Source organism: Thalassophryne amazonica, chromosome 15, assembly GCF_902500255.1.
Source record: "Thalassophryne amazonica chromosome 15, fThaAma1.1, whole genome shotgun sequence".
Taxonomy (NCBI): Eukaryota; Metazoa; Chordata; class Actinopteri; order Batrachoidiformes; family Batrachoididae; genus Thalassophryne; species Thalassophryne amazonica.
In genome coordinates this window covers 5035638-5061702 of record NC_047117.1, presented here as the reverse complement: position 1 = coordinate 5061702, position 26065 = coordinate 5035638, and the positions used below count along the sequence as shown (strand labels likewise).

The 26065-nt window shown below is 41.2% G+C and overlaps 1 protein-coding gene across 2 annotated transcripts in view; it reads right to left on the bottom strand.

Moving 5' to 3' along the window:
- Positions 1–14382: 14382 nt before the first annotated feature.
- LOC117525953 (gastrula zinc finger protein XlCGF57.1-like) overlaps positions 14383–26065 on the bottom strand; it is an 81316-nt gene continuing 69633 nt past the window's right edge. The window contains exons 1-2 of one of the 2 annotated variants that reach the window (XM_034187928.1): positions 19370–19840; positions 14383–16173 (exon numbers count right to left, since the gene is read on the bottom strand). In XM_034187928.1, coding sequence (XP_034043819.1) covers positions 14732–16173; positions 19370–19556 — 1629 coding nt within the window. In that variant the 5' untranslated portion in view covers positions 19557–19840 and the 3' untranslated portion in view covers positions 14383–14731. Of the gene's footprint in view, positions 16174–19369; positions 19841–26065 lie in introns of those variants that run through there. The other variant, XM_034187929.1, reaches the window with a different exon arrangement.

Below are 26065 nucleotides of genomic sequence, written 5' to 3'. Positions count from 1 at the left end.
TCTTGTATGAACTCTCAGGTGTTTCTTCAGATTACACAACAGGCGAAACCTTTGACCACATTCAGAACAGATATAGGTTTATCTCCTTATGAACAATGATATGTTTATTCAGAGTAGCCCTTTGACCAAACTTTTGACCACACTCAGAACAGACAAATCCTTTCTCTCCTGTGTGAATTTTCTCATGTTCCTTCAGATTGTGTTTTCGACCAAATCTCTGCCCACACTCACAACAGCTAAATGGTTTCTCTCCTGTATGAATTTTAATGTGTTCAGTCAAATTGCCCTTTCGAGCAAACCTTTTACCACAGTCAAAACAGTTGAACGGTTTCTCTCCTGTATGAATTCTCATGTGTTTCTTCAGATCGCTCTGTCGACCAGATCTTTGGCCACACACAGAACAGCTAAAAGGTTTCTCTCCTGTGTGAATTCTCACGTGAGACTTCATATCACCCATCAGCCTAAACCTCTGGCCACAGATGGAACAGCTGTAAGGTTTCTCTCCTGTATGAATTCTCATATGGGCCTTCAGACGGTCTCTTCGGCATAAGCTTTGTCCGCACTCCAAACAGGTAAATTTTTTGGGGCCATCATGACATCTACTATTTAGAAGGATTGTCTGATTTTTAACAAACCCTAAACCTGACTGAGATTCTCTGGTCTCTTTCCAATCATCATCACTGTCTTCGGTCTCAGATTCAGCAGACTGTGAAATCATGGCATCTACATGTGGTGATAAATGACTATTTATAGCTGAAGTGGTAGCTGGTTCTGATCCATCACCATCTAGTAGATCTTTCACTTTTATCTGTTCAGCTGAGCTGCTGGCATAAGAATCCAGATCTCCGTTTTTCTCAACTTGGCTTTGATAAAGCGGTGAGGACTGATTGTTCCTGTCCTCATTTTCATGCTTCAGAGGGACAGGGGTGAATTGGAACTTGACGCTTTCAGTCCACTCCAGCTCATAAAGGTGCTTCCGTTCCTGACTGGTTAACAGTTTCCTCCTCTTCCTCTTTAATGCATGGGAGTTCTGGGTCAGCTTGGTCCAGACTGCATCCCCATGTCTGATGCTCAGGGGAAACCTCTTCTTTAATTACCACTGGCTGTTGTTGCTCATCTGGAAATAACAGAACACATTTTAAGTCATTAATTCTAAAATACACTCAATGGTAAACAAGATTTTTTTTAAAGCACTACACAGAGAATCTTAGGGCCATACGGTACATGTGGAAAGTATTCACAATGCTTCACTTTTTCCACATTTTGTTATGTTACAGCCTTATTCCAAAATGGCGTTGATTCATTTTTCTCCCTCAGAATTCTACTCACAACACCCCATAATGGCAACATGAAAAAGTTTTTTTTTTTTTTTGGCTAATTTATTAAAAATAAAACAAACAAAGAAATCACATGTACGTATGTATTCACACTCTGCTCATTACAATAAAATCTGCATATAATGGATTCAGGTGGACGAGCGAATTTTGTCCGTTATAATCAAAATCCATTATACGTATAAAACGGACAAAATCAGTTATATGTATGTAACAGATTAATTGCAGTTAGGAGGTGCTGAATGATTTACTGGGAATCCTGAATGGGGGCCTGCCTCATTTAATGGCCGGGTCAAAACTTCGTCTGACAAAAATAAACACCTGCCTTAAATAAGCGACGGACACTGTGTGCATTAAAAAGATTACATTTAGTCGAGTCCACTGCGAAGTGGTACCTTAAAATCCTAAAGTCTGAATTATGCTTCTGCAAACTCTGTGGCCATGCAATGACATTGACGTGCACATGACCCTTTTAAAGTTCTTTGTTGCATCGTTATTCAATTTACAGCAGGAACAGGTGATTTTTTTTCTGGATTAATTTGTCCCTCAATGAGCTCCACTTCTTTATACAAACATCAACCTCCAAACCAACATTATGGTACGTACAATTCCTCTCCATGAATTGCGGGTCATTTGAGCATCTTTTCATGTGTTATGAAGTTGGCCATATTTGTGTACTTTTCTGCCAAATGTATTTGATCCATGATTGAAATGTAATCTGTGCATGTACTGTAAAAACTTTTAAAGTATGACGGAAGAAGAAGGAGTGAAATTGTAAAACTGACCAATCACGTCACTGGCTGCCTTTGTCATTTCAATTGGGTGACAGAGAGGGTTCTCAGCAAAGTAGAGGGCTCTGATCTAAAGCGGTTTGGTTTGTGACACCCAGGGATATGTGTGGAAACTTAACACCATATTACAGTGCCAGCAGCAAGCAGAGTTTTGTTAAAAATCGCTGACCTTGAATTACACCCTGCCTCATTTAGGTTCTATGTTTGAGCATGGTTTAAAAAAAAAAAAAAATGGCCAGGCTTTAATCAAGGATCTACAGTACCCACCGTCCTTGAATCGGTGAGTGTCAGTGATGAACTTCTTTGCATACCTCTGTTACTGGGCACATCCCGACTGCTCTGTCCAGTACATGCAAGGGTTTTTTTAATGAAATACATACAATAGGGTGGGACGTTTGTCCGATGTGAGCAAAATCCATTATACAGTATATACGGTGTTTATTACATGGAAAACCATACAAAAGCTTTGGGACTTTTGCTTTTGTCTGATGAGTGTGAATATCTGGTTTATACGATGATTGTTTAGGTGAGTTTTGGCTTCAATTACAGCCTCAACTCTTCTTAAATATGATGCACAAGCTTGGCGCATCTATCTTTGGCAGTTTGGTCCATTCCTCTTTGCAGTACCTCTCAATCTCCATCAGATTGGATGGGGCGCATCAATGCACAGCCATTTTCAGATCTCTCCAGAGCTGTTTAATCAGATTCATGTCGCGGCTCTGGCGGGCCACTCAGGACATTCACAGAGTTGTCCTGAAGCCACTCCTTTGATATCTTGGCTGTGTGCTTAGGGGCACTGTCCTGCTGAAAGGCGAACCGTCGCCCCAGTCTGAAGTCAAGAGTGCTCTGAAGCAGGTTTTCATCCTGGATATCTCTGTGCATTGCTGCATTCATCTTTCCCTCACCCCCTACTAGTCTCCCAGTTCCTCCCTCACTCACTCATCTTCAACCGCTTAAGCCTGTTTGACACGGCAGGATTTTAAAATTATCTGTAGGTTTCCAAAACCTGAGAGACCACACATGGGGACATAAAAAAAAAATCCTAGATCTAACAGGTTTGGTCGTACAATGTGTGGTGTTGAGCCACATGGTGAAAACAACACACCACACACCAACAGATTTCAGACACAAACATTCCCAGGTCAGACAGGAAATCTCGCAAAATCACTTGAGAATAAACGTGACTTCAGAGTAAACAGACGGAGATAGTTTGTGAACTATTTTAAACAAAGGGGAAAAATGATACAAAAAGAAAAAGAAAAGACATTCTTTAAAAGGAGTGGAGACAGTGCGACCACCGGACTTTCTGGTAAATCAGAACAGCTGTTTTGATGTTATTTTCTGCTCCATACGTCCATCACCTTGCTTTCTGATTGGCTGCACGTCACATTCAGCAAGCTGCTTGCTTGTTTGTGGTCAGAGGACACAACACACGCTGCGATATCGGGGCAAGACAATCCAACATGCTGAATACCATGCGATCGGAGCGCCCCAGACATCCTTCCAAGCAGATCAAAGCGCTCTTAACACACCAGACACGGCAGGAATATCTGATAAGATTATCTTTAGCGTCATCACGATTGTCGGGGCATCCTTAAGATTGTGGGAAGGGGAAGATCGGGTCCAATATCAGTCTGATTATCTTGCGGTGCGAACAAGGCTTTATCTGGGGTTGCGGGGGCACAGCTCCAACAGGGGACCCCAATCTTTCCTTTCCTGGGCCACATTAACTACCTCTGATTGGTGTATACCAAGGCGTTCCCAGGCCAGTATGGAGATATAATCTCTACCTATTCTTGGGTCTTACCCGAGTCTTCTCCCAGATGGACATGCCTGGAACACCTCCCTATGAAAGCAACCAGGGGCATCCTTAACAGATACCGAACCACCTCAGCTGGCTCCAGAGCTTCTCATGGATGACCGAGCTTCTCATCTCATCTCTAAGGGAGACACCAGCCACCCTCCTGAGGAAACCCATTTCGGCTGCTTGTACCCACAATCTCATTCTTTCGATCATGACCCAACCCTCATGACCATAGGTGAACGTAGGAATGAAGATTGACCAGTAGATCGAGAGCTTCACCTTTTGGCTCAGCTCTCTTTTCATTACAACAGTACGGCAGAGCAAATGCAATGCTGCGCCAACTCTCTGGTCAATCTTGCACTCCACTGTCCCCTCATTCATGAGCAAGATCCCAAGGTACTTGAACTCCTTCACTTGGGGCAAGACCTCATTGCAACCTGGTTTAGGCAATCCATCGGTTTCCTGCTGAGAACCATGGCCTCAGATTTAAAGGTGCTGAACCTCATCCCAGCTGCTTCACATTCAGCTGCGAACTGACCAAGTGAGTGCTGGAGGTCACAGGCCAACAGGACCACATCATCTGCAAAAAGCAGTGAGAAAACAAGGGGTAAACTCCAACGTAGCAGCACTCAGCCAGGGACTCGTGAGTATCCCCCACACGTGACCAGTACCTCACACCCTGGGCAACACCAGAGAAGAATAAAGGTCCAACCTCTATCATGGAGAGTGGTTCCAGAGTCGAGTCTGTGCATGGAGGCAATGCCCACCAAACCTTATGGGTATCACTCCGCTTCGCGCACAAGCTCCATCTCCTTCCCCCACAGCGAGGAGAAGTTCCATGCCCCCAGAGCTAGCCCCTGCCACCCACGTCTGGTCCATCGAGTCCCTTGATTTTCACTGCCACCCATGGGACAGCGCACACAACTCCAGCGATTCCCCCTGTGGGTGGTGAGCCCACAGGGTGGAGATGGAAAGTCCATGTTGCCTTTTCGGGCTGTGCCCGACTGGACTCCATCGCAAGCCCAGTCACCAAGCACTTGCTGATGGGTCCTATATCTAGGCTTGGTCCCGGATGGGGGCCCCGGGCTTCCTCCCGGCCGGGGTCACATTTTCTCTTCCTCATTTTTCAATGGTGTCATTGTGAACCATTCATAGTCTGGCCCCTCGCCTGAGAACAATTTGCCACGTGAGCCTCTACCAGGAACGCAGAGGCTCCAGACAACACAGCTGTCTGGTTCATAGGCGTACACAAACCTCTCCACCATGAAAGGTGATGGTTCCCAGAAAGGTCTCCCAGTTCCTGCCACTGAAGAACATCCCCACAGCATGATGCTGCCACCATCATGCTTCATTGTAGGGATGGCGCCTGGTTTCCTCCATACATGATGCCTGGCATTCACACCAGAGAGTTCAGTCTTTGGCTCACCAGACCAGAGAATTTTGTTTCTCATGGCCAGAGAGTCCTTCAGGTGCCTTTTTCCAGGCGCACTGCCATGTGCCTTTTACTAAGGAGTGGCTTCCATCTGGCCACTCTTCCATACAGGTGTGATTGGTTGATTGCTGCAGAGATGGTTGTCCTTCTGGAAGGTTCTCCTCTCTCCACAGAGGAATGCTGGAGCTCTGACAGAGTGACCATCGAGTTCTTGGTCACCTCCCTGATTAAGGCCCTTCTTCCCTGATCACTCAGTTTCGATGGACGGCCAGCTTTAGGAAGAGTCCTGGTGGATCTTCTTTCATTGATGGAAGAGGTTCAGATCTTGAACATATTAAATTATGTGGTACTCTAGTCAGCTTTAAAAGACTTTATAAAAATAATATAATCTCTCGTTACAGTATGGACATTTAATGAAAAAAATACTTTATATTTTCACTTGGTCTCACAGTATTAAGGTGGCTGATTTCGGCTCTCTGTTCCTCACAGATTAAAGATACTGTACTGAACTTGTAACATCTAAAAACAAATATGTACTGTACCCTGACAGCCCTAGATTATCTGTGTGAGGTGTGCATGTTCTTCCTGTATCCATGTAGGGTTTCCTCTCACTATCAAAAACATGCTTATTTAGGGTTTGCTCCTTTCTTTGACCCTGACCAATGCAGCACCTCTACATCTGGAGTTGCTCCTTGGGCGCCGGACTGTGGCTACCCACTGCTCCTAGTGGTTGGACTGTTTCTAATCTGTAATTACAATGGGTTAAATGCAGAGGACAAATTTCCTTGTATGCATGTACAATGAGAATAAAGGCCCTTCCTCTTTGACTAATGAAGAAAAGTATCAGCATGACCAGATATTGGAAAATGGATGCTGGGATAGGCTCCAACCCCCCATGACCCTTAATTGGAGTAAGCGGGTACAGAAAATAGATTAATGGATGGTACAACATTGAAACTTGTCTCAAAAACATGTATTTATGAGGACATCCCTAACCCTAACCTGGGTATACAATGTACATTTGGGTCAGAGATGATTTCCTCAGGGTAAAAATGATCAATGGAAGATTCAAATTGGAATACAGTTACTTGCCCAGTTTCGGATCATTGCCAGTTCCGGATCACTGCTGTAGTTTTTGCGCTGCCGTTTCTCGTAATCAGTGTGAATAAGCTAATACTTGGTACCAATGGAAAGACTGATGTTTTGTCTACAAACGACCACAAGCTCAACCGGATCCAGCCGTCCTTGTGATCAGCAGAGGAATCAAAACATCCTGGTGTCTGCGGTGTGCGCACTTTTTCTGACTCACTCTTGCCTGCAAGTTTGAAAGTAACGATCTCTAAAACATAGCAAAGGTGAGTTAGCCATTCAGTGTTTTTGGTTCTAGAGTGGGAAAATACTTACTTACTTGGGTAGAAAATGTCAGTGTGTTATGTCTTGCTGTTTAATTCTTGCACGCATTTATCTCAAACACGAAAATTTGCTGGTTGTGGATCACTGAAGCAGCAGCCTCATCTGTCCTTGTGAGCCATGTGGACTTTGGGGGGTCATCTCAACATCACGAATGGGCATGAATGTGGGGGCTTTTACTTTTTAATTCGGGAGAAATCTCACCTCCACACTTCATTTTTTGCTTGTAAAAACGTATAACGGCGCCTTTCGAAACTAAGTAAATTCTCATTTAAATAAGTATAATTTATATCATTTTGTGTTCAAAACACATTCTCAGGCTCAGTGTGTATCATTCTGCATTAGAAGGGCTCCAGCCAGATGCCAAGAATGAACCCAAAGTGACACAAAGTATCGTGATCCAGAACCGGGCAAAGTGATCCATTTCTGGCAAATATTTGCACCGCACATAATGTGGCTTCACACTTTAAGTAGAAGAGCTACTCCACCCAGACTTTTTCAGCTAGATAACATCCAAATACCCAATACAACAATAAACAATAAAGGACAATCAGTTGCATTACGGCTCCGTATAGCGGGCCTTAAAAAAGGTGATCCGGAACTGGGCAGCCATCTGTATAATGCTGGTTTGAACATTTGAAAGCAATTTCATACTGCCCAAACATTAATTTTACAGCTCACAACTACTTTCTGTGTAAAGACTTTGTGGTTTAAATTTATCATCTGACCAGAATGAAACAATGCATTTGGGGAGGAATTTGAGAGAAAGAAGCCTTTGTTTTGATTCTGAAAACAGAGCTAGTGCGACATCTAAAGGTGGAAACAAGAAGACATCTTTAAAGTGAACAAACCTTTGCGAACTTCAGGCTTAAAAACAGCATCCAGTAGTTTTCTTTGTCGCTCGATCTCCTCTTTTAAACGACAAAATTCCTCCTCGTACTCAGTTAACGTTCTTTCAAACAGCTCAAATATCTCTTCTTCATCATCTGCAGGTAGTCGCTGCTTCAGTAACGCTCTCAGAATTTGGACTTTAGACATTTTCACAAAAACACACAAACTGTTTCTACACACAAAAGGCCCAGTTAGCAGGCTAAGCTAACTCAACTAGCGTTGGAAGCTAACGGCGAAGGAATCAGAGGTCAGATGTTTCCACTTTGAATCCGGATTGATGTGTTTCCAGGCGCTCGGAGGCTCTGAATGTTGATCTCTAGCGGATACCAGATAAATTGTCTGAAAAACGGAACTGCGATTAAAGCTTTTTCAGACATCCGTCATCTTGAATATGTTGTTCTTCTGTTGTTTATTTTCAGTCTGATAAATAGCTTCTCGCTGCATTACCGCCACCTTCTGGACAGGAGTGGAGGATCAGAACAGTGCCACTGAACGACAGCCCTTTAGCTCAGTGATTTTTCTTCTTACTCTTTCAGCTGCTCCCGTTAGGGGGCGCCACAGCAGATCAATCTTTCCATCTCACCCTGTCCTCTGTAACTTCCTCTGTCACCCCAACCACCTGCACATCTATAAACCTCCTTTTTGGCCTCCTTCTTCTCCTCCTGCCTGGTGGCTCCATCCTCAGTATCCTTCTCCCTATGTGGCTCCTGCTCTGGACATGTTCAAACAATCCGTCTCACCTCTCTCATTTTGTCACCAAACCATCCCACCTGAGTTGTCCCTCTGATATGTTCATTCCAAATCCTGTCCATCCTTGTCACTCCCAAATAGAATCGCAACATCTTTAGCTCTGACACCTCCAGCTCTGGCACCTGTCCTTTTGTAAGTGCTACCACCTAAGCTGTACAACATAGCTGATCTCACTACTGTCTTTTGGACTCCCCCCCCAGTCTTACAGATATTCTCCTATCACAAATCAATTACAATATAAATATTATAAATAATGTCCTTTGAGATTATCCCAAATGCTCTCTCCACCCCAAGCAGCACACAAGAATAGCTGCTGTAGAAAATTCCTCTGTGCTTCCGGAGTGATTAGAGATGGTTTTATCAGACAATCTCTGAGAGCAAATGATTAATTCGCTACGAAATAATTACTGTGTATAATGCAGCATCCAGCGGGTCGCGTTCGCGAGTTAAATGCGTGGCATAGTGCAGCAAATAAGTGAATATTTAGAGCGGAATCCTGCAAATGGTGATACAAGCATCAAATTTGGCACAAATACCCCATAGACATTACTCTTTTGAAATAACCAATTAGCCACCTGAATTTTCAATAGGCAGCCAGGTAGGGGTCAACTGAAGAATTACACAGGGGTCAAAATTGAAAGATGCTCTAATCATATTGAAAACTATATCACATTATTCCCTTGATCATAATGATTCCAATAAGGTATAGTTTGGACTATCTATGATTTAATGTTATGGAGTTATGGGGTAAAAACAGCAAGAATGGTGACAAAGGTCGATTTCAGTTGTACAGGGGTCAAAAGTTAAAGTTGCCCTAATTTTGGTAAAAAGTGATGCAGATTATTAGAGTTAACAGTTTTAAAGCTTAGCTTAGTTACGTATGTTACGGGTTGACATGACATGTCACAGAATCCAGTGGACGTTGAGCTTATTTGAGCTTTACATTGGACACCAAGCGTTCAACAGTCAAAACTATTCCATTTATTAATCCTTTTAGTTCAACCAATAATTTGCATCACTTTTTACCAAAATTGGGGCAACTTTAACTTTTGACTCCTGTAGAAACTGAAACTGACTTTTGTCACCATTGTTGTTGTTTTTACCCCATAACTCCATAGAGTTCAGTCATAGATAGTACAAACTATACCTTTTGAATTATGATCAAGTAAATAAGTGATGTAGTGTCAATACGATTAGAGCATCTTTTAATTTTGACCCCTGTGTAATTCTTCAATTGACCCTACCTGGCTGCCTATTGAAAATTCAGGTGGCTAATCAGTTATTTCAAAAGAGTAATGTCTAAAGAGTATTTGTGCTGAATCTGATGCTTGTATCACCATTTGTAGGATTGTGTCAGTTATCTGCTACACTAGCAGTGCCATCGGGTCATACCGCTCTTAATAAGTCAGCCAGCCAGACTCGAGTTCGGATATCAGATCAGGGAATGATTTGCCATCGTCATCTTTTAAAAGGGCAGCATAATGTGTCACCTTGCTCTGTTGTGATACAAATCAGTGCGTTTTATCCCACCTGTGTTCATTATTCATTGATCCAAATCACAGACACATGTGCCTATAAGCCTAATAAATGACACAGAACATACAGGGAATTGAACCAGGCAGTTACCTCATGATTATTTACTAGAGACACCATTCAACTGCCATTCACCAACCAGATCCATGATTAATTTTATTTTATTTTTCACAAATAATTTATTTCACACACTAGGAAATACGGACGTAGTGCACAAGAAATATTTCAAGGAATCAATACTCCAATGGGAAAAATATCAAAGTCTCTGTCATTCTCGCTGCCCACACAGTCAGTCATGTTGTATGAAGTTAAATTTGTCTCATTAATACTTGCAAATGCACAGAGGGTGATTTACAAATATCCCTTGATTTGTACACATGCTTCGTGATGCACAAACACAAATTTCTGATTTGTAACTTGTGTGTTGGGTTATACAAATAAATGTCTATTTGTAAATATATTGTTTTTTCATTTGTTAAAAAAAAGGCATTTGTAAAATGAAAATATGTCTGAAGTGTGATTCAGCATTTGTGGATCACTGAACACACGCATTCATCGTGTTGCCCACTTACGCAATATTGAGACATTCTCAATTTCAATTTTCTATTTATTTTCCTTTATATAGCGCCAAATCACAACAGAGTTGCCTCAAGGCGCTTCACACAGGTAAGGTCTAACCTTACCAACCCCCAGAGCAACAGCGGTAAGGAAAAACTCCCTCTGAGGAAGAAATCTCAAGCAGACCAGACTCAAAGGGGTGACCCTCTACTTGGGCCATGCTACAAACATAAATTACAGAAACAATTCACAGAACAATTCATGGACGAATATACAAGAGTTGCAGTTGGTGCACAGGACAGGAGGATCGCCAACACAAATACAACTCCCATCTCTGGATGGAGCTGCACCTTAAACAGAGAAAAAACAGAATAAGGCATTAGAAAGACAAAAAAACAAAAATAGTGCAAAACTGCTGTTTCACAAATATATAAGTCGCTATTCACATTTCCATCCAGTAGATGGCAGTGTTGTTCTATGCATTTTGACGGGCGGGGCGTGTTGTGCCGAATTCAGCACCCCTGTCGTGAAAAGCAATCCCTTCACGGGAACACGCATTTACAGCTCGTCGGTTTAAAGTCACATTTAACTGCAGTTTGTGCCGACAAAACTACGGTTTCTGGATAACAGAGATGTTGGGCAGAATGACGTACACTGTATCTTGTTAACAGTTTGAGAACATAAAGCGAACAAACCTGTTCTGTGTAATCGAACTTCAGGGTTAAAAACAGCGTCCAGTAGTTTTTTTGTCGCTGGAGCTCTTCTTTTAATGGACTAAGTTCCTCCTTGTATTCTGCTATAGTTCTAACAGCTGCAATATCAATTCATCTGCAGGTAGTTGCTGCTTTAGTAACGCTCTCAGAAATTTTACACATTTTTCACACAGTGACACAAACTGTTTCTACACACAAAAGGCCCAGTTAGCAGGCTAAGCTAACTCCGCTAGCTTTGGCCGCTAGCATCAAAAGAGTCCGATAACAACTTAACCATCTTTAAGTCCAGTTTTATTCACGGTTCAGGTTTACGCAGACACGAGAAAACTGGAACGTAATTTCAACAAAGAGAAAATAAAACTACCACAAACGCCATCCTGGAAGTTCTAATGTTTATGAGAACATTGTCCTTCAGAATAAAAGTGTAGGTCTCTGAGATTATCTGTACTCCAGCACAAAATAAGCTCACAGAACATTGGCTGATTATTATGTTTCTCGAGAGAACATTCTGCAGCAGATTTTTTAATGACAGTATTTAAAGGGATATGCTTGCAAATTTTAAATACAAGTACAATGGTATGGTATTACCACACAACCCTAGTCTCCATCTCACCCTGTCCTCTGCCTTACCAACCACTTGCATGTCCTCCTTCACCACATCCATAACCTTCTTTTGCCTCCCTCTTCTCCTGCCCGGTGACGCCATCCTCCTCAGCATTCTTCTCCTGATGTACTTCCTCATACAAGAGTGGATCATAATGGTATCGAATTTCAGTCCCTGATTACTATATATATTAATGCACAAATTTTGTTACCAGACATAAGTTAATGAGGTATATCATCTCAGAAAAAACAATATCACATATAATTTCTGATATTGTTTACAACATTTATGCACCGTCTTTGGAGGGGATATGCAACATCATAGTCTTTTACATGCTCCACACAACATTGTGTTCCACATCTAATCAGCACCATGGACAGCTGACTCAAAGAAGCTATTAGCATTTGCGCTGCATTGAAAAATTACTTAAATGCTCACATTTAAAATCAGACTTAATCTGAAACCATGACCAGGAAGTGCTGTGATCCAAATGATGTGATCCAGCTGGAGCTGGATGTGGAACCAAATGTGGCAGCTTCCCCTCAGCAGCATTCTTTGCTTCAGCGCTGCAAATATTATTAAAATGTAAATTCTGAGTCTCACATACAGATAACTAAACATTTGAAATTCTCAACTGCTTTAAAGTTGCACAAAACTGCATTTATTTTCAATACCACAACACCACCAAACAGGAATCCTTAATCAATACATTTTACAACATTATACTGAGGGGGAAAGTGTATATATTTGGGCTGTTTTACAATCAGGGTACATAAGTGGATTTTAAACCAAACATTATCTTGACAAGGTGGAAATGACCAACACAGTTTAGTTTGCCATACATGGTTAACTTGATCTATCAGCAGCAATGGTCATTTGGTTTGATATCTCCATTTGTTTACCAGGAAAACTCTAATTATACCAGTTTTTGCCAAAATATCTGTCATTTCCATGATGTCTAATTTTGATGAGCTGGCAGAACTATTATTTATGTATAAGGTAATCAGAAAATGGACCAATTTCCCAATCAGTGCCTACTGTATAACAATCTAACTCCCAGGATCATTGCCCAGTGGGGAAACGACTTGAAACAGGCATTCAAAAATAAAATGTCTCATCTGTCAAAAATGTCCTCTCCGGAAATAGAGCGCATTTCAAACTCAAGCATGGAGTATTATATGAATAATATTTTTTTTTGTTTGAAAGAGGTAATCATTATCTGTGATGCCACAAAAGGATGTGTACTAAATCACTCAAATGTCTTTAATATTGGGATTAACTCTCCGTCTGTCAAAAACTGTCCTCTCTGGAAATGCATATAGTCCATCACTATTTGAGAATGCAGAAACACAATAGTAGTTGTATACTCTGAGTACATACTTACCATCAACTGTTTTTAGTAGATAGTATATATGGGAAGATTGTACTAATCTTGGTCTGTATAATTTACACAATTATCTTAGTTAAAAAAAAAAAAAAGTCCCTCCGTAAAGTATAGCAGATCATACCTGTGAGCTCATACATCTGACAGGTCTGAAGCTTTGGGCATATAAGTATCCCAGTCAGCAGTTAGATGTGGATGAATAAATAAGTTGACCAAAGTAACCACTTAGATTTTTTTATTTTTTTTTTTGGTGCCAGTGCCCTGACTGTGAAACAGCCCATTTAACAATGTGAGCACTGTATTGGAATCACACAAAAAAAAAAAAATACATAAATAATCTGCAGAGCACAATTCTTCGCATTTAGACCTCTTATGTAACACATATATTTTTCTGTACTGTAAGAGTAGATTTGATTATAATGTATTTTACATTATTTTTTTACACTATAAAAGAGTTTACTACTTAAAAAGTGGTTATTTTGTGTTTCATACTTGATTTCACAAAAACAGCCCTTGCAACAAAATGAACCTATGGGTATATACATAAATATGCATACATACACTGTGCACTGACACAAACGTAATAAAAATCTAGGTGTGACCTTTGAACAGTCACTTTCCTTTGATATACATACTGTATTAAAGAGATAAGGATTGGCATTTTTCCACCCATTTGTGAAATATTAGAAAGATTACAGCAATTCTGTCTCTGGCTGATGTGGAGGTTTTGATACATGCATTCATATCATCTAGAATTGATTAATACAGCATTAAAATGTCTGGACTCTCAATAAGCAATAACATTTATACATCATGCAGAATACTGGAGGGAACAAACAAATGTAATCATACTGCACCAGTGTTGGTATCTTTACACTGGATACCTGTTTATATGACGGCTTAAGGTTCTGTTGTTAACCTATAAAATCCCAAATGCTTCTGAACCCACTTATTTGGCTGAACTGTTGCAGCCACATGTGCCGGCACACATACGAGATCCTAAAGGTAATAAAAATCATGCCAGGCAGTAGAGTGTTTGGGTATCGTGCACTTTATAGAACAGCCTAGCAGCAGAAATTAAGCAGTCGAGTTCTGTGAGTACTTTCAAGTCCTGCTCCAAGATGTTTTCATTTCTACTGTTTATGTTCAGTGAGGGTGTACAGTTGCACAAGGTTGTGATTAGCTTTTCAATTTAATTAAATATATTTATATAGCACCAAATCACAACAAAGCTGCCTCAAGGCACTTCAAATGGGTAAGGTCTCACTTTTGAGATTTTATCTGCAGTTTTCTTCTTAGTGTTTATTTTGATCAGTGCTTTGACTTCTGGAAAGTGCTATATAAATTAAGGAAGAATCATTCAGTGAAGTTACTTTGAAAAGACTGCATCAATGTCTTTATCTTTCAATAGGATAATAAAAATACATCCAGCAAAAACTGAACATCCAATTACAATCACTTGATCAGTCGTTGCATTGGGCATCCAATTAGTTGATTGATCAACATAAAAAACTTTGGATTTATTGACTAATAAATTGTTTTCTGTCTAGTCCTTGTATGGACTATCATATGTGTCTTCAAATGGCGCTTTTGGCGAAATGTTTTCCCACAATCAGAACAGCTAAATGGTTTTTCTCCCGTATGGGAGGTCATATGCCTTTTCAAATTACCCTTCAGACCAAATGCTTTTCCACAATCAGAACAATTAAAAGGTTTATTTCCTTTATGAATTAGCATATGAGTTTTCAGATTGCCGTTTGTGTTAAATGTTTTTGGGCACTCAGAACAGCTAATGGATTTTTCTCCTGTATGAATTAGCATATGGGTTTTCAAAATGCTGTTGTTGTTAAATGTTTTTCCACACTCAGAACAACTAAAGGGTCTTTCACCTGTATGAATTCGCAGATGTGTTGTCAGGTTGCTGTTTTGATTAAATGTCTTTCCACACACCGAACAGCAAAAGGGTCTTTCTCCTGTATGAATTAGCATATGGGTCTTCAAACTGCGGCTTTGGTTAAATGTTTTTCCACACTCGGAACAGCTAAATGGTTTCTTGATTCCTGTATGGGTCATCATATGAGTCTCTAAATGAGTCTTTTGGCTAAATGCTTTCCCACATTCAGAGCAGCTAAATGATTTAATTCCTGTATGAATAACCATGTGGTTCTTCAGATTGCCCTTCAGGCCAAATGCTTTTCCACACTCAGGACAATTAAATGGTTTCTTTCCTGTATGGCTGATCATATGTCTCTTCAAATCACCCTTTAGACTAAATGCTTTTCCACACTCAGAACACTTAAATGTTTTCTTTCCTGTATGAACAATAATATGTGTTTTCAGACTGCTGTTTTGATTAAATCTTTCGTTACAACCGGAACAGGGAAACACTTTCTCTCCTGTATGAATTGACATGTGTGGCATCACATTACTCTTACAAACAACCCTTTGATCACACTCAGGGTTAAGTGGTTTCACACCAGCATTATATGTGTTATCACAAACAGGGACAATCTCATTTTTCACTGACATTATACCTGAACTAAGGTCCTTGGTCTCTTTCCAGTCAACATCAATTTCATCTGTAGCAGAGTGTGAAATCATCTCATCAATATGTGGGTGTAAATAACTGTCTTGATCTAACCTGCCCTCTGGTTCTGATCCCCCCCAGGCCTCTTTATTATCTTCAGTTTTTATCTGTTCAGCTGAGTTTCTGGCAAGAGGCTCAGCCTCCCTGTTCTCCTCACTTTGGAGCTGATGACAAAGTGAGGACTGAGGTTTCACATCATCGTTTGCGTATATGGAGGAATTAGCATCCAGCATTTGAAGATGCTGTTGTTCCTCACAGGTCCAAAGTTCCTCCTCTTCCTTTTTGATGTGAAGGAGTTGTGGGTCGTCTTGGTCCAGATTACATGCCCATGGCTGTTTCTCAAAAGGAACCTCTGTTTCTTTTACCAGCAGATGCTGCACATCTATATAAAACAAACACAGACATCAATCATCATCTATATACCAATACTTTTCCATGCCCAAATCTGTGTGTTTATGCTCTAGAGGCCCGTGGAGACCACAATCATGATATGTTGTTAGTTTTTAAGAGAATTGTGAAATAAAGTTTTCAGAAATTTTCATGTCTTTTTCTTATAATGGCCATCACACTCATATTTCTGTTTTCATACAAAAAAAGAAAGAAAACAGAAGCATCACTGGATATCTTTTCATTTCCTGCCGAATTACCTCAAGACCTTAACGTCGCACACACACAAGATTAGGGATTATGTTTCAGCTTTTAGTGTGAGAAATGGCTCAGACTCCTTACAAATGTAACGTCCGTCACAGTGGACTTGCCCAGTACTCGCACCTTCATGGTGAAGTGGAAGAGAGAAGGATTTTCAAACAAGAAAACAGGTCAACCGATGATGTGATGAAGGGCCGCTGGCCCTGCACTCCACGGTGCTGGATGACCCCCTGGCTGAAGCACCAATGACTGCGTGCTCATCTCAATAATGCACTTTGTTTTTGATGCTACTCTGGTTTATCTGTTTGTTCAGCTTGGTAAAAAACCTTTAAAACCTTGTAACTGTTAGAATGGCTGAAGCAGTGGGTCACCCCTGTGAGTTTGGTCTGCTTGAGGTTTCTTCCTCAACATCATCAGAGGAGATTTTTCCTTACCACTCTCACCTGTGTGCTTGCCCTAGGGGTTGGTAAGGTTAGACCTTACTCGTGTGAAACGCCTTGAGGCAGCTTTGTTGTGAGTTGGTGCTGTGTAAATGAAATAATAAAACTGAAATGAAATGATCAAGTCTGAGCTCAAACCTCATGTGGTTTCAGGCAAACTGTAGTTGAAATTAATCATCTTTTTTGAACAAAATGTTCTTCTGTTTCAACAACAAAAAGACAACAAAATGGGCATTCAGTAGTTTAATGTTTTCCATAATCCCCCTGGTGGACCCCTGCGCTTCCCAAAATGCACTGCAGCGCCAGCAGAGTTCCACCATCTCACAGTGCATGTAAACAATAGCAAAGCGAGGATGTGGATAGCATTGATCCAGAAAGTCCATGGGCGATTATGAAGACACGTTTTTCCAAATTGAGAGGGTTATCTAGAGAAAGTGTAGCACCTGTGATGGACTTCTGCTGTGCCCCGATGTTGTCTTGTCTTACTGTCTATACTTCACAAGGTAAAGTTTTTTACACTGCGAGTACTGAGCTCCTGACACCAGAACTCTGCTGAAACAGACCTCTCGCATGAGTCACAGACCGCGAGACAGTGCAAAATTCACAACTGTGAAACAATGAATGGATAAAATAGGAATAAGGTCGATGGCTGGTACATTCTGTTTGTCTGGATTACAAATTACAGGTTTCTGGTCCCTGTCTCACTGCGATGACATCCTGACACCGCAGTTGTGTTATACAACCCCTGGCAAAAATTATGGAATCACCGGCCTCAGAGGATGTTCATTCAGTTGTTTAATTTTGTAGAAAAAAAGCAGATCACAGACATGACACAAAACTAAAGTCATTTCAAATGGCAACTTTCTGGCTTTGAGAAACACTATAAGAAATCAAGAAAAAAAGATTGTGGCAGTCAGTAACGGTTACTTTTTTAGACCAAGCAGAGGAAAAAAAAAATATGGAATCACTCAATTCTGAAGAAAAAAATGATGGAATCACCCTGTAAATTTTCATCCCCCAAATTAACACCTGCATCAAATCAGATCTGCTCATTGACATTGACCCTATGCCATGACATTGACCCTATGTGTCTTTTTGCAAGGAATGTTTTTGCAGTTTTTGCTCTATGGCAAGATGCATTATCATCTTGAAAAATGATTTCATCATCCCCAAACATCCTTTCAATTGTCCAAAATATCAACAAAAACTTGTGCATTTATTGATGATGTAATGGCAGCCATCTCCCCAGTGCCTTTACCTGACATGCAGCCCCATATCATCAATGACTGTGGAAATTTACATGTTCTCTTCAGGCAGTCATCTTTATAAATCTCATTGGAAAGGCACCAAACAAAAGTTCCAGCATCATCACCTTGCCCAATGCAGATTCGAGATTCATCACTGAATATGACTTTCATCCAGTCATCCACAGTCCACAATTGCTTTTCCTTAGCCCATTGTAACCTTGTTTTTTTCTGTTTAGGTGTTAATGATGCCTTTCGTTTAGCTTTTCTGTATGTAAATCCCATTTCCTTTAGGCGGTTTCTTACAGTTCGGTCACAGACGTTGACTCCAGTTTCCTCCCATTCGTTCCTCATTTGTTTTGCTGTACATCTTTTGATTTTTGAGACATATTGCTTTAAGTTTTCTGTCTTGACGCTTTGATGTCTTCCTTGGTCTACCAGTATGTTTGCCTTTAACAACCTTCCCATGTTTGTATTTGGTCATCAGTTTAGACACAGCTGACTGTGAACAACCAACATCTTTTGCAACATTGCGTGATGATTTATTCTCTTTTAAGAGTTTGATAATCCTCTCCTTTGTTTCAATTGACATCTCTCGTGTTGGAGCCATGATTCATGTCAGTCCACTTGGTGCAACAACTCTCCAAGTGTGTTCACTCCTTTTTAGATGCAGACTAACGAGCAGATCTGATATGATGCAGGTGTTAGTTTTGGGGATGAAAATTTACTGGGTGATTCCATAATTTTTTCCTCAGAATTGAGTGATTCCATATTTTTTTCCTCTGCTTGGTCTAAAAAAAGTAACCTTTACTGACTGCCACAATCTTTTTTTCTTGATTTCTTATAGTGTTTCTTAAAGCCAGAAAGTTGCCATTTGAAATGACTTTAGTTTTGTGTCATGTCTGTGATCTGCTTTTTTTCTACAAAATTAAACGACTGAAAGAACATCCTCCGAGGCCGGTGATTCCATAATTTTTGCCAGGGGTTGTATGTTGTTAACACCTCCCAATGGCTGAAGCAGGATCTACCAAATTTCATGGATACGTCGACAGCTCAACAGTGATGATTCAATAAATGATCAATGAATTCAGCTCAGCTAATGATTATGGCAGCTGGTTGCAACTATAGTTCTTTAAAAAAAAAATAATAAGAAGAAAATCTTAATTTCTACAGTTTGTCATTATTCCGTGGACAATATATGCAGGATATGACTCACTACGTGCAATCAATAAATAATCAAACCAACCTGTTTTGTCGTCAGAGTTAAAAACAGCATCCAGTAGTTTTCTTTGTCGTTCGTTCTCCTCTTTTAAACCACAAAGTTCCTCCTCGTATTCTGCTGTTGTTCTTTCAAACAGCTCAAATATCTCTTCTTCATCACCTGCAGGTAGTCTCTGCTTCAGTAACGCTCTCAGAATTTGGACTTTAGGCATTTTCACACAATGACACAAACTGTTTTTACACACAAAAGGCCCAGATAGCAGGCTAAGCTAACTCCGCTAGCTTTGAAAGCTAATGGCGAAGAAGAAAAGATTATCCCTAAGTTAATATTTAAGCCGGTTCCAGGTTTAAACACACAGAGAAAACTTCTAATGGTTTAGTTCAGCTGGATATCGGGTTAATTTTCTCCAAAACGAAACTCTGCCACTGAAACGCGCCATTTTAGGAAGTTGTCAATTTCTCCACTTTCTATTTTGACCTTCAAAATAAAACTCGAGGATTAAATAAATAAATACATAAATTAAAATAATAATTCTTTCACTTTTAGAGTTTATTTGACAACGCAGCAATGTCAAAATGTCTTGCTCATTGGTTGGTTTGTCAACTTATACTTTATGTGTTGCACATCCCTCAGTAAAATAAGGAAATAAAGAGTTGAGCGACCAACCAAGGTTCAACTCCATTGAAGACTGTTGAGATATCCAGAGAGGTGCTGCAATCAAAATAACAGAGAAACTACATGACAATAATTGCAAATGAACATCATACTACCAAAATGGGAATTTGTATGCCTTTCATAACATTTATAGGAAACTGCATGCATGAGACCCATGAACACTTGCTAAAACAAATATTCCAAATATTGCATGTCTGCTACCTTCAACCTGTATGGAACTTCATAAACGCAAACCGAATTTCTGACATTTTATATATATATTGCTCTGGAATAAACAGCACAAACAATAGAGCATACTTCTCTTTCCCCAACAATGACATGAAAAGGAAGCGATCAAGGCAATTCCCATAGCAAATAACGGTGAAATCACTTGAGATTCTCGTGCATTTAAATAAAATAAACGATAACATCTGAAAACCCAGATAGTATATTCATGAGAATTTTGGGCACAATATACAAAGAGTTTTACCTTGCGATGTTGATGCCATTGTCTGTGTGGAGCAGGTAAATTGCAGTGCTATGTTAACATCTTGCAGTGCAGCTACCTTGCTGAGATTTTGCGACATATTTGAAACCTCAATAGGGTGACTGGACCTCATGTACAAAGGCTGTGCACGCACAGACATGTGGTGTACGTACTCCATGCTAACGTTCAGATGTATCAAAACTGAAATGACCACAGAAATGTGTGTACACCACACAAGAATCCTGTCTGGCATATGCACCTTTCTACAGCTATTGTTCCACTGCCGACACATAGAGGTGATGCTGGGAACCTCTAAAAGTGTGAAAACAAGAAGTCAACAGAGTGATGTGCACACCAGAGACACACAAACAGTTAACACACCCACGTTTGCAATTATATGTTTGGCTATAAAAGCATGCACAAAGTAATGCATACAATGGCACTAACAATGGCTGCGTTAGCGTTCTTAGAAGACTTTGCAAATGGTGCAATCTGACATGAGTGTATATTCAGGGAACGTGAGGATTTACTTGCAAATGACAATAACTGGCTCATAAGCCGATTTTGATTACCAAGGCCACTGTTACTGGAGTTGCACACGGAACTGTGGCCGGCCAAGAGCGCAATACGGCGAGGAACTAGGGGTTGTCTGTGCCCACACAGGTGCTGACCACGCTGGGCTTCCTGGCAACAGGGGCATTTCAGCGGAAGCTGGCCGATCAGTCAGGAGCATGCCAGTCAAACGTGAGCTGAAGCATGCCAGCTATGGGAAATGCAATCACCCAAATGTCATCCGGGTACACCACATTCCAACATTAAAGCACAATTTGCAGCAAGAGCCAGTTTCCCCTAATGTAATCGGGCCATTGACTGCACACATATTGCTGAAAAGGTGCCATCACATGATGAATACACACAGTGTGGTGCCGTGTTGCACTCTTGGCCCGCCACGTTCTGCGCTCAATTTCACGAACAGTGGCCTTGGTAATCGGAATTGGCTTATGAGCCAGTTATCATTTGCATCTCCACTACTTGTCAGCAGTGGAATAATAGCTGTAGAAACGTGCGTACGCCAGTCAGATTTTTGCGTGACGCACCGCACATTTCCAGTCATTTCACTTTTGATACATCTGAACGTTGCCATTGAGATAGCCGTACGCCAGATTTTTTGTGTGTATGCACGCTTTGTACATGAGGCCTTTGATGTCCACCCAAACCATTAATCACAACTTTACTTGTACAGCCTTGATGAAGTGTTTCATTAACTAATACGCCACCGCCACAGGACATGATACGTTTTGGTGTTGATGTGATGGGTCACCAAATGGTGTGATATATGTTAGACTGAGTATGATAAATGAAGAATTGTGCCACCATTACCGCTTTAATTAGAAAAAATGTTTCCTATTATGAATGTCAACCTTCCCCATACCTTTACAGTTTTTTACAGGAATTAGCCCATTGGTGTGGGGTGGGTAATGGAAAAAGCATGGGGTCATTTAGAACCCTAGAAAGACATGTATGCTTTGTAATATTATAGGTTTTGGTTTTATTGTCATGTTTCACTTCTAATCCTTACATTGCAATATGCAGTGAATAATGTCTAACAGACCAAGAACAGAAATATTTACTGCTGAAGAAGCCTTGATGCAGATATTGAATGTCAAAAGTGAGGTGATCAGGATCTGCCTGCAAAGGGAGCAGATCAAGGTAAGGGCTGGTGGTCAAGCCAAAGCTTGTGGTCAAGCATGTGGAACAACCTGACGCCCAGTAGCAGATGATCAGTCTCCTATCCTCACCATGAACTTTGGGTCATGACTGAAAGAATAAGGTCAAGGTCATGGATAGATGTAGCAGAAATGAGGTTTGTAAGACCCCTGAATATCAGTGACAGACTCAGAGTAGAGCCACTGCATCTCCACATCGAAAGTAGAGAAGCTTGAATCTTCGACTGGACTGGGTTGCTTGACGTGAGGACGTTTCGCTTCAAATCACAGAAGCTTCCTCAGCTAAAATTCTTGCTCTGGTAGTCTGACTTCTGTCTTGACTCTTGTAGAGAAGAATAAACCAGAAGCCAACAAAAGCTGGAGTTTTTTAACCTAACCAGACCCCACCTACCGAGAGGCTGACTGCTATAGGCTAGTGACTAAAAAATAGCTCTAATTAGCACCTATTGTGCTCTAGTTAGCACTCTCCTAATGACAGGACGGAAGCCTCCCCTGATGGCTCCCTTGACGACTCTCTCCTGATGACGTGAATGACTCATTACCATGAACAAAAGACTGAAACTGCTTTGGGCTGAGTACCACATTGTAAACAGGGGACAAAGCGTGTCTGAGACCTGCTCCGCGGTTAAGGCTGGGTTTCAACTGTTTTACAAAGAATGCTTCCTTGACACCTCTCTCAAACCATTTCTTCTCTCTGGCTAAGATTTTAACTTCCTTGACCTCAAACGTGTGGTTAGTGTCTTTCAGGTGGAGATGAACTGCAGACTGAGGTCCACTGGTGACCTCTCTGCGGTGCTTGTATAGCCTCTTGTTTAAAGGTTGCTTAGTCTCACCTATGTAGTGTTCATTACAGTTTTCCTGACATCTGATATGATACACTACATTGCTCTGTTTGTAACTAGGGATCCTGTCCTTAGGGTGAACTAATTTCTGTCTCAAGGTATTGACTGGTTTAAAGTAAACTGGGATTTTGTGCTGTCTGAAGATCCTCTGTAGTTTTTCTCCTACTCCTGCTAAATGAGGGAGAGACACTCTTCTTCTTGTCTCCGTCTCCTGTCTATCTGGTCTCTTTGTTTTCTGGGACTTCTGCACTTTGTCCAGGGACCAACGTGGGTACCCACATAATGTGAGGGCTTTCCGTACAAGTTGTTGCTCTTTAGCCCTTCCCTCTGCAGTTGTGGGCACCTGTAGGGCTCTGTCTTGAAGAGTTCTGATCACCCTGAGCTTGTGTTCAAGGGGGTGGTTTGAGCCAAAGAGCCGATATTGGTCAGTGTGAGTGGGTTTTCTGTAAACCTCTGTCTGGAGCTGCCTGTTCTCTCCAATCGTAACATCACAGTCCAAGAAGGCTAAATGGTTGTTTCTGGCATCCTCACGTGTGAACTTGATATATGAGTCCACTGAATTGATGTGTTCTGTAAAGTCCTCAACCTCCTGTTGCTTGATTTGCTTGACCAACAGGAGACGGAGACAAGAAGAAGAGGAGTGTCTCTCCCTTATTTAGCAGGAGTAGGGGAAAAACTACAGAGGATCTTCAGACAGCACAAAATCCCAGTTTACTTTAAACCAGTCAACACCTTGAGACAGAAATTAGTTCACCCTAAGGACAGGATCCCTAGTTACAAACAGAGCAATGTAGTGTATCATATCAGATGTCAGGAAAACTGTAATGAACACTACATAGGTGAGACGAAGCAGGTTTTACACAAGAGGCTATACCAGCACTGCAGAGAGGTCGCCAGTGGACCTCAGTCTGCAGTTCATCTCCACCTGAAAGACACTAACCACACGTTTGAGGACAAGGAAGTTAAAATCTTAGCCAGAGAGAAGAAATGGTTTGAGAGAGGTGTAAAGGAAGCATTCTTTGTAAAACAGTTGAAACCCAGCCTTAACCACGGAGCGGGTCTCAGACACGCTTTGTCCCCTGTTTACAATGTGGTACTCAGGTCAAAGCAGTTTCAGTCTTTTGTTTATGGTAATGAGTCATTATCGGTGAAAATTTTAATGGCTGATGAGAGATTTTGAGGTGATACTGTCACTTTAAGGACTTCCCACGGAGCGAGACGTCGTGCAGCGCTTCCAGGTGCCGTTGTCAGCCTGTTTCAAGCTGAAAACCTCCACATTTCAGGCTCTATTGATCCAGGACGTCGTGAGAGAACAGAGAAGTTTCAGAAGAAGTTGGTTTCAGCATTTTATCTGGATATTCCACTGTTAAAGGAGATTTTTTTAATGAAAGACGTGCGGATGGGTCCGCGTGTCGGGACGCAGCCGGCGCGGTGCGGCGGCACAGGAAAAACACCTCCATGTTGATAACCATTTGTAAAATCTAGGCGGCTTTTGATGGCTTTCAGTGGAGTGAGTATATGAGAAATTGTTTAACAGCTGGACATGTTCCAACTTGTCCTTAAGGCTTCCAACGGAGGTGTTTTTCCTGTGCAATCTGCCCGCACGTCTTTCATTAAAAAAATCTCCTTTAACAGTGGAATATCCGGATAAAATGCTGAAACCGACTTCTTCTGAAACTTCTCTGTTCTCTCACGACGTCCTGGATCAATAGAGCCTGAAATGTGGAGGTTTTCAGCTTGAAACAGGCTGATGACGGCGCCTGGGAGTGCTGCATGACGTCTCGCTCCGTGGGAAGTCCTTAAAGCGACAGTATCACCTCAAAATCTCTCATCAGCCGTTAAAATTTTCACCGAAAACCAGCTTAATTTTTCGAACCGTGTCCACTTCGATGTGTCTCACAGGTTTAGAAAAAATTTTGATCAAACAAAGCCCCAGTCTCTCAGCAACTTCTCAGACAAAGGAATTCCGACGAGGGGCTGGACGACTCCTCCCACAAGGAGTGCTCACAGGCGAATGACGTCACCGACAGGCGTGGAAAAACTCACGCATGCGCACGAGGGTTCAAGCATGTCTGACGTTAAAACATATGAATGAAATCCTTATAGTTTTTGAAAAAAATAAAAAGGACCTATACTTTATGGACAGCCCTCGTATATTTTGGCTCAGCTGGTTATGATATAAAATCAACATAAGCAGGTTTTTGTACTGATAAATGATTTGTCTTATGCATGAATGATCATAAGGATCATCAAGCCAGAGTTTCTGCTCAACATTAGAACAACTACGGCAAATGTTTCCGGTGTGACCTGTGGGTCTTCTGTTCTCAGTTTTTGATGAAGTTTGGTTAAGTGCCACAATCCAACTAAGTGTTTTCCTCTGTGTGATTTAACACATGGGTCTGCAGATCCCAGTTTTTGGTAAAGGTTTTACCACACACAGAACAATCAAATGTTTTCTTTGCTGTATGAATTATCATGTGGGTCTTCAGAACACAGTTTAGTGTAAAGGTTTTACCACATTCAGAACAACTAAATGGTCTCTGTCTTTTGGTTTTTCATTTATCTTTGATGTCTTTTTAGTAGAATGCAATGGGCGCCAAACCTGGGGTCTAAAGTTGCACCCTAGGCGCTATAGTTATCCTAACCAGATCTGGCATTGTATCCGAGGGCTCTCTTCAAGATGGTGATTGTTCCCTTAATCGCAGACAACTGCACCTCATGTGCACTTGGGTGACCGGGGATTGCCTCAAGGTATTTCTTCAGGTTCTTCTTCATCAGGCCTGTTGCTCCAACCACAACTGGGATGATATCGATGTCTTTCAGTGACCATGTTGTTCTTAGGTCATTTTTCAGGTCTTGGTATTTCGAGATCTTTCCCCTTTCAGCTTGATTCAGGCCGTAGTCATTGGGGACTGTCACATCAATGATTTTGGCTGTTTTCTCTTGCTTGTTCCAGATGACAATATCAGGTTTGATTGCACCTCCTTCAATGTGTCTTCCTGCTGCGATC